The 9,975-nt window shown below is 43.7% G+C and overlaps 1 protein-coding gene across 1 annotated transcript in view; it reads left to right on the forward strand.

Moving 5' to 3' along the window:
- The window catches only part of top1b (DNA topoisomerase Ib), a 31,397-nt gene that overhangs the window by 18,614 nt on the left and 2,808 nt on the right, over positions 1–9,975 (forward strand). Inside the window, exons 13-20 of the mRNA XM_063208647.1 lie at positions 2,019–2,163; positions 3,428–3,571; positions 5,360–5,545; positions 7,589–7,657; positions 7,770–7,884; positions 8,339–8,466; positions 8,668–8,762; positions 9,516–9,665. Of these exons, the coding sequence (XP_063064717.1) occupies positions 2,019–2,163; positions 3,428–3,571; positions 5,360–5,545; positions 7,589–7,657; positions 7,770–7,884; positions 8,339–8,466; positions 8,668–8,762; positions 9,516–9,665 (1,032 nt within the window). The remainder of the gene's footprint in view (positions 1–2,018; positions 2,164–3,427; positions 3,572–5,359; positions 5,546–7,588; positions 7,658–7,769; positions 7,885–8,338; positions 8,467–8,667; positions 8,763–9,515; positions 9,666–9,975) is intronic.

Here is a 9,975-nt window from a genome sequence, read left to right on the forward strand (position 1 = left end):
TGCAGATTTGAATCCCATTTTTTGGGACAAAATGCCCTTGAGGAAGCAGCCCTAACCCATAAGCTTTACCTAAATTGAATATAAGCATCACCTACGTATAATGCAGTGTATATGGTTACTGAGATCTGTTTCTGAATGTAAACATCATCTTATAAGCCTGTACCTGAATATAGCATAACTTCTATGTGTAATGCACTGCATAGGGCTACTTAGATCTGTATGCTACCTGATCTGGCTCTGTACCTGTTCTGGTTGGGAAGGAAGGAACACACTGTACTATACTGTATACTACCATATCCATCTGTAGGAAAAACACGCACTGACACAGTTGCAACACTAGGGGGAGTGGCATCTTCACTTGCTGACTGACTGCATGAGTGGCATGTTTTGTAATGGTCGTGTGTCAGTGATATTCTATGCCAGTCATTTTAGAGAATGACAGCAGGATATCTCCAGGTGTTCAGATGCCAGTCATGTAATAGCAGAACGCTCTCAGGGTTTCGACTCCACTGATTCATTACATCTGTAACATCATGGATAGTTGACATGTTTGGATTCCTTTGATCTGTACGGCTTTCATCACTGGAGTTTGGGGGACATTATTTTCTGTGCGCCTGAAACTATGAGTGGCCGAGTGCACATGCTTGCTTCAGGACGACCGGAGCACTTTGCACGATGCTGGTATCATCTAGGAAGCAGATAGCTAACGGGGCTGTCATCCCACCATTGTTTAACTCTACCCCAAACTCAGCATGGAAGTTCAGAAGATCTCCCCTTGCGATTTTGTTAAAATTGCACCGCACACACACATCTGATCTTGTGTCAGGTGTTCTCCCGCACTTAAAATTAACAGAAAATTCGCTTGACAAAGTGTTCATGCTCTAAATGTGGCTGCACATGCATATCCTAGGCCTTATCGTGAAAACCGTGAAAGCCCAACTGGAAAACGCCAACTCCCATTGTCATTGTGACACAGCACTCCACAGCACACAAGTGTTCACTGACATACACTGCACATAAGGAAATTGCATTTATGTCTCACCCGTGTAAGGGGGCAGCCCCTAATGGGAGCAGTGCGGCGGGACAGTACCATGCCCAGGGTACCTCAGTCATGGAGGAGGATGGGGGAGAGCACTGGTTGATTACTCCCCCCACCAACCTGGCGGGTCCGGAGTCGAATTGGCAACCTTTGGGCTACAAGTCTAACACCTTAACCGCTTACCCATGACTGCTTCTCTCATTGAGAGTTGCTCTGAGGAGAATCTGCACTGTAATATATACAGTCTACTTCTGGAAGATCTAGAGAAAGATCCTCTCAGTGTTGAATTAACACTACATTGTCACGAGGTCACGAGATAAATTGATTTTGCTTCCTGTGGATTGTGCCAATGAAGCGTTCCTGTTCCAATATAAACACATTACAAAAGGCTCAACGCTGTTTTTCTCGTTAGCATTCTTGGTTTTGTTCCAGGGACTTTAGCCTCCTTCCTGCTCACTGTGAAAAAAAAAAAGTGTTAATTCAACACTTAGAGAGTGCTCTGGGACCAAATGCACTAGAAGATGTGAAATTGACTCTTGAAGTGTTGAGTTTACACTGGCTTTTGTACTGCATGGAATGAACATCGGAGTGGAACATGTGAACATGTCTGGAACCCTCACTCGCCAGTTACGTTAGTGTCTTGTTGTTTATGGTGATAAAAAGTCCATGCGTTTTCTGTTTTAGTAATAATGTTTTAGTTATTAGCTAGGGTAAGATATAGTAAGTGTGGACTTTGTTTGGCTAAGAATAGTTTAGGTTTAGGGTTTAACTTCTAAATCTTTAGATTAAGATAATTTACCTACTGGAAAAGATGGTGTGCATTCATGTGCTCTTCCAAAATAGATATTATCCAGTAGGGATCAAGTAGTACACAGTATTTAGGTAGTAAACACAACGAATGTGGCTTTGTTCTCCCATCCCTTCCTCTCTCTCTCTCTCTCTCTCTCTCTCTCTCTCTCTCTCTCTCTCTCTCTCTCAGGGACTCCAAACACCCCAAGCCCCCTGCTGGCACTAAGTGGAAGGAGGTTCGCCATGACAACAAGGTGACATGGCTGGCCTCTTGGACGGAGAACATCCAGGGCTCCATCAAGTACATCATGCTCAACCCCAGCTCCAGGATCAAGGTAAGGAGGACCACAAGGGCTTGGATCTCAGTATCCCTCCTCTAGTTGTACACCATATTGCCAAAATTATTCCTTAACCTGCCTTGAATCACATATGAATGTAAGTGCCATCCCATTCCTAACCCATACGGTTCAATACGATTGTCAGCCCACCTTTTTCAGCTATTACAGCTTCCAATCTTTTGGGAAGGCTATCCACAAAGTTGAAGAGTGTGTTTATAGGATTTTTTTTTTATTTTATTTTTTTACCATTCTTCCAAAACCATATTGGTGAGGTCACACACTGATGTTGGTCGTGAAGGCCTGGCTCTCAGTGAAGGCATGGCTCTCTAAATTAATCTATTGGGTTCAGGTCAAAGGTCAGGACTCTGTGCATGCCAGTCAAGTTCATCCAGACCAGGCTCTGTCATCCATGTCTGTATGGACCTTGCTGTGTGCACTTGTCATTGGGCATTGTCATGTGGGAAGAGGAAGGAGGGTTACTCCAAGCTGTTCCCACAAGGTTGAGAGCATGGAAATAGTCCAAAATGTTTTGGTATCCTGAAGCTGTAATACCGTAGCTGCAAAAGGTGAACTGACATCATATTGAATCCTGTGGGTTAGAAATGGGATGGTACTTAAGTTTGTATGTGAGTAAAGGCAGGTTAGCAAATAATTTAGGTAATATCATGTACCCTCTGCCCTTGTGTATCTGTATATAAAGTTTGGGTGTTTGAATCACCCTACTGTCTATGGATTTTTTTTGTCCCTAATCCTGTGGAGGAAACAAAGACAAAGTCGAAAGAGGAGGCCCAGTTAAAAATGCAGTGTTAATTCGAGTTCTCAAGGACCAGATAAAGTTTAAAAGATGTTGAATCGACTCTCTAAGTGTTGAATTAACAATGTTTGGAAGAATCAAGCATCATGTGCAGGCCCGCTTCTCTAGCTTGCCTCCGTCCTCTGTCCTTCTCCAAAGTCACTCGGTTATTTTGTATTATACTACTTAATGTGTCAGTCACACTACTTAGTTACAGTACTGCAACTGATGTGACATTGTACACTACAGTGGGTTGAAAATTGAGTGACAACAGGATGGAAAGTGTGTTAAGAAAAAGATAAGATATTGCCCCGAGGTGATAGAAACTGAGATGGTAATGGCTACAAAACTGATGATGCCTGAGGTAGCTAACGGATCCAAAACTGATTCACGATACGTAGCAAAAAGCAAGCTGTCATGGTGGTGTTATTACACTGTGTCATGTGACGTGGATGTTTCCCCTTCTAGGGTGAGAAAGACTGGCAGAAGTATGAGACGGCGAGGCGGCTGAAGAGCTGTGTGAACCGCATCCGGAACCAGTACCATGACGACTGGAAGTCCAAGGAGATGAGGATCCGCCAGCGCGCCGTGGCCCTCTACTTCATCGACAAGGTGAGCAGCAACGATGGTACTGCACTGAGCTACTCTCAACCTATTCCATTTTCTTGGTTTTTTTCTTCTTATTCCTTTTTTTGTTTTTGTTTGTTTTGGGGTTTTTTTATTTGGTGGATTTATGGCCAATTTTTTTTTTTGCCAGAAGCCCCATTATTTTTCTGCACAACCCAAAGACAAATGAACAAAGTGACTCTATCCCTTTTGTTTTTGTCAAATTTGTTAAATTGATGGCCATATTTTTCTACCCAATGAAAAGACAAATGGGCAAAGTGACTTCAGCACAGCTCCGATTGCAGTCAATCAAAGCAATAGTTTTAGATGGTCAGAGTGGACACCCCCACCTGCATTACAAAAAAAAACTTGGGAACAAAGTAGAAAAGAAAATCCCCATCACGTACCTCTTGGAGACATATGAATACTGTGCTCTCTATTTCAGCTCTCTGTTTATCCTTTATCCAGGTCTGTGGACAATAGAGGACAGTGACAGAGCCTTTTCCTATGACAGGAAGTCAAATGTGTTATTCCACTAGTAATTCCAGGGATGTGATGAATGCAGATGCCCTTTACTCATTCTGACAGTCTTTAACTCTTGTAAGACAGCCTGAAGAACATCTGTGATCTAAACACTGCTATCCTCCATAAATTGAGTGTTTTGCAAGCAGTGTGCATTGTGCAAATCCTTCCACCCTGTTTTATCTGAGAGTACACATGTGCTCATTAACCCGTAACAACTACTCATAGTACCACCTCTTGCCAGCTGGTGTTGCCAAACACTATTATACCGCATTAGAAAGCTTGCTGAACTTCTGTTGGGACATGGCAGGGTATACATGTACAGCAGCACATTGGTAATTGATTAGCACTCTGGCCAAATCAGGCCAGCTGCTACCATCGGGGTTGCATGGGCCTCAGTGTCTGGAGTAGAGACAGGCAGAGAGGCACCAGAACCCGACTAGTCCCTGACACTGTGCGCATAGTAGTGGGTGGTGCGCACTCAGTATTGACTTGCCCTTGCACTTAAACATATACTGCAGTGGTCTCCAATTATTTTTCCCCAAGTGCCAAATTATGTAGCGTGAATGAGGCTGAGGTTCCAAACAAATTGCCCGACCGTATGGCTGCAGATAGCATATCTGTTAAACAATTTGTTCCAACCTCATGACGGGCCAAATGTTTGCCATGCCTGGGCCGGATCTGGCCCATGGGCTGCCATTTGGAGACCACTGATGTACCATACTGTATACACATGTACATAACTGGATTAGTGCACTGTGCCATTACGCCACAGACCCAGCTTCAGAGGTCACTGAGGTCATTCCCCTTCCCCATTTCTCTCTCCCCGTTTCCTGTCTCTCTCACTGTCCTATCTGAATAATAAAGGTTTAAAAGACCAGAAAATGCATACTTAACAGAAAAAGAGTCAACTAGAAAACTACAGAGTGTAGAAGGCCGTTTCTGATGGATGAACCGCACAGAGTCGCTTGCACATGACTTAAAAAAATTAAACGTCTGTCTAGGCCACTGACTGTTACACCAGAGACCCGGGTTCAATTCTGGCCCAGGGTTGATTTCCGATTCTCTCCTCTCTCTCTCTCTCTCTCTCTCTCTCTCAGTAACTTTCCCGTCTCCTCTGAAACAATACTATCCAATAGTGAAGGCAAGAAAAGCCCAAAAACTGAAATTTATTTTGTATTATTTTTTCTTTCCCTCTTTCTTTCTTTCTTACTTTCTTTCTTTCTTTCTTTCTTTCTTTCTTTCTTTCTTTCTGCCTGTGCTCCCGGTCAGCTGGCTCTGAGAGCGGGTAACGAGAAGGAGGAGGGCGAGACGGCCGACACGGTGGGCTGCTGCTCGCTGCGTGTGGAGCACATCCAGCTCTTCCCTGAGAAGGACGGCCAGGACTACGTGGTGGAGTTTGACTTCCTGGGGAAAGACTCCATCCGCTACTACAACAAGATGCCCGTGGAGAAGAGAGTGAGTACAGAGGTGGAGGAGAGGAATGGATGAATGAATGGGTGGATGAATGGATGGATGGATGGATGTGTGTGTGTGTGTGGGGGGGGGAGGGTCGTGTGTATATGTGCTAAAGAGAGAGAGAGAGAGAGAGAGAGAGAGAGAGGGGGAGAGAGAGAGAGAGAGAGAGAGAGAATGAGAGAGGAGATCAGGTAGGTGGCTGTATTTTCGATTAAGTTCACCAAGTATCTCTAATGCAAATGAGGGTTCATTTGTAATGTGCCTTTGTATTCTTGTTTATGAAAGCAAACAGATGCTAAATACAAATTTGATTTAGTTGGAAGGTTAGTGGGTAGAACTGCTGCCAATTCAGGTCAAATATTTGAAATAGTTCAGTAGTGAAAGACACAGTGTATTTCTTTACGGGGAACACTCCACTCTAACCAACCGTTTGGATCCGGTAGGAGGCTGTTCAGGCACTTCTGGAATGCACTGTGTGTGCGTGTGTGTATTTGTGCATGTGCGTGTGCTTGTGCGTGTGCATTCATGTGTGTTTGTGTGTGTTGGGGGAGTTCTCTCTCCCCCTCTCTGTGTTAGGGAGGATGTTTGCACAGACAGGTGATCCTGGCCCTAAAGGCCTTCCGCCAGCTCTGTCTTTGGAGGGCTCTGTTTCCTGCCAACACTTGCAAATAGCACTCACAAGCATGCAGAAACACACACACAGACACACACACACATACACACACACACACACACACACACACACACACACACACACACACACACACACACACACACACACACACACACACACACAGACACACACACACATACACACACACACACACACACACACGATGGTGCTATGCTCGCACGCGCACGCGCACACCCACACACCCACCCACACTCACATCTCTTACACAAGTGTACATGAGGTCAGTCACAGTCAAACACAAGCGCACACCAAGATAAACAAATGTACAGGTGTCTACTCTTTGTAACCTAATGCACGTCGTTCCACCAGTGACATTGAAAAGTGAACAAGTCTACACTACTATGACACACCACGCGGCCTTTACTAATGCACTACCACCTGGTCATTGCCTTTCTGGTAATATTAAATTTATCAAGGAAATTGGTGACCTGCGTAGATTTCCTACTGAATTTGAATCGTTACGTAAGTGAAAATCTGAATAAGAGACATTTGCACCTAAAAATTCAAAAGTATCAGCAGGTTTTCTTGCAGATTCATGTGGTACGTCTGAAATTAAGAACACATGCACTTTTTATATGCTAAATCAGTATTTGTACATCTGAAAATGTTTGTGGAACTTTTTTGTGCGCAAGTAAGTTTTGTACATGATGCCCCAGGTCTCTCTCATTCTGAAGACATTTTACATAGAAAGTAGAAAAGTAAGAAATGCAAGTGCTGTATGTCCGGCACTGTCCTTGCTCTTGTGTTAAAGTGATACTGTCCCATTTTTGGAAATGAGCTTATTTTACACCTCTCCTTGAGTTAAATAATAGGGTTTTACCTTTCTCCTATACTTTCAACCGTTCTCAGAGTATGGCAGTGCCAATTTTACCTCCATGCTAACAGTTAAGATTGATTCCTATGAGGCCAGCTGGCGGCTAACTGGTCTCATAGGAGTCAATGTTAACTGCTAGCTTGGAGGAAAAAGTTGCACTGCCATACCCAGAGAACGGTTGAAAGTATAGGAGAACGGTAAAACCCTATTATTTAACTCTAGGGAAGGTGTAAAATAAGCTTATTTCCAAAAATGGGACAGTATCACTTTAAGTTGGGTTATTAAAAACGAAATCTGATCCTCCCATGGTCTCTGCCTTACCCTAGAATAGACAGGAGAAAAATGGGAAGGTTTCATTTGAATGCCCTAACCGCAATGAGAATTGGCACCCTCTTGTGTTTAGAAATGGCCACTAACTTGCCCAAAAGCAACCAATGTTTGATGTCTTAAATTCCTGTCATTTCTGTGTGTTTATTTATTTTTTATTTCAAATAATGTCATTTGTATTATTTTAACTTTCTACTATTTCTTCCAGGTATTTAAAAACCTTCAACTGTTTATGGAGAACAAACAACCTGAAGATGACCTGTTTGATAGGCTCAATGTAGGTACCACCTCATGTACCTCATGACAAGTAATAAGTGCGTTTTCAACTTTGACCATATTACAATCGTGCTGTGGCCGTTGTACTTCAGCAGTGTTTGTGTCCACTATAGACCTCCATCCTGAATAAACACCTCCAGGAGCTGATGGATGGGCTGACGGCCAAAGTGTTCCGTACCTACAACGCCTCCATCACCCTGCAGCAACAGCTGGAGCAGCTCACCTGTGGTGAGTCCCTTCATCATCATCATCATCATCATCATAATAATAATAATAATAATAATAATAATAATAATAATAATAATAATAACCTTTTGTTATTATACAGTGTATTTCATGCAACCTAAGGCCATGTTACAGATAGGGGATGGGCTTAGGAGATTGGGGTGAGGGAGGAGGGATTGGAGACCATAGACCTCAGTGACGAGATGGGATTTGAGATGCATTTTGAATGTAACCAGTGTGCCACTGCTCATAAGTGCACTTTTGAAAGTTTTTTTTTTTTCCAAAATCGGGTCAAACAAGTTGTTTTTTCGCATTTCTTATGACGCTACTGTGCCAAAGTTTGTCATAGGCTACTTGTTGTTGGCCAGGTCGTATGGGATAGAGGGTGACTGGGTATTGTTTGAAAATAGCAGGAGTTTTGATCTGTCTGTTCTTGTGTCTCTGTCTGGCCTGTTAGCTGATGACAATCTGCCAGCCAAGATCCTGTCCTACAACCGAGCCAACAGAGCCGTCGCTATACTCTGCAACCACCAGAGGGCGCCCCCCAAGACCTTTGAGAAGACCATGCAGAACCTGCAGACCAAGGTATGGACCAAACCATGGTCATGCGGGGGAGAGTAGAAATAATTAGCTTTGAAAGCTTTTACAGTCATTGCAAAGCAACGTGTGCTATGTTACACAGTGTACCTTAAAGCATGGTGAAGCCTTCAAAGGCATGTCTTTATCATTTGTTGCCCTATAAATTATATATCCTATAAGGGAGATGTGATCTCTGCTTCTTCCCAGATCGATGAAAAGAAGAAACAGCTCTCAAATGCTAAGAAGGAGCTGAAATCCGCCAAAGCCGATGCCAAGGGTCATCGCGATGACAAAAGCAAAAAGTATGTTAATGTCCAAACTTTTGAAATGAAGCTACACAATAAAAATATACCACTATTAATAAAACTCTTCAAAAGTAGAAATGAACCGTCAGAAAACATGAAATGTTATGAAACAGGTTTAGTTTAATTTTTTCAGTTAATTCTGCTCAATATTGTAGAAATATTAAGAATGGATTGTGCTAATCATCTCGTGATATTGCACGGGTTATCTGCAGAATTTTATACAGACTCTCTAATTTGACTCTCCACAATATTGTAAATGACTCTGTCCTTCTTTGTGAGAAATGGTTGAGAAATATTAAAACGTTTTTAGTGCGCCTTTAACCTTTGCCGTGTGTGTGTGTGTGTGTGTGTGTGTGTGTGTGTGTGTGTGTGTGTGTGTGTGTGTGTGTGTGTGTGGGCATGCGTGTGTGTGTGTGTGTGTATGTGCGAGTGTGCATGTGTGTCTGTGTGTGTGTGTGTGTGTGTGTGTGTGTGTGTGTGTGTGTGTGTGTGTGTGTGTGTGTGTGTGTGTGTGTGTGTGTGTGTGTGTGTGTGTGTGTGTGTGTGTGTGAGTGTGTGTGTGTGTGTGTGTGTGTGTGTGTGTATGTGCGAGCGTGCATGTGTGTGTGTGTGTGTGTGTGTGTGTGTGTGTGAGTGTGTGTGTGTGGGCATGCGTGTGTGTGTGTATGTGCGAGCGTGCATATGTTGTTCGTGCGTACGTGTGTGTGTGTGTGTGTGTGTGTGTGTGCGTGCGCGCGCGTGTGTGTGCAGGACTCTGGAGATGCGTAAGAAGCAGCTGGCGCGTATTGAGGAGCAGCTGATGAAGCTGGAGGTGCAGGCCACCGACCGTGAGGAGAACAAGCAGATCGCACTCGGCACCTCCAAACTCAACTACCTGGACCCACGCATCTCAGTCGCATGGTGAGACACACACACACACACACACACACACACACACACACACACACACACACACACACACACACACACACACACACACACACACACACACACACACACACACACACACACACAGACACACACACACACACACACACACACACAATAATAATAATAACAGTCCTACATTACATACTAGACCTAGTGCTGACTAGGGGTGTGGATTGGCACTGCCTTCACGATCCGATTCGATCACGATTCGGGAGGTAGCGATTCGATTCGATTCAATTCTACAATGCATTGCAATGCATTACATTTCTACTGAAAGCAA

This window comes from Engraulis encrasicolus, chromosome 10 (genome assembly GCF_034702125.1).
Source record: "Engraulis encrasicolus isolate BLACKSEA-1 chromosome 10, IST_EnEncr_1.0, whole genome shotgun sequence".
Classification (NCBI taxonomy): domain Eukaryota; kingdom Metazoa; phylum Chordata; class Actinopteri; order Clupeiformes; family Engraulidae; genus Engraulis; species Engraulis encrasicolus.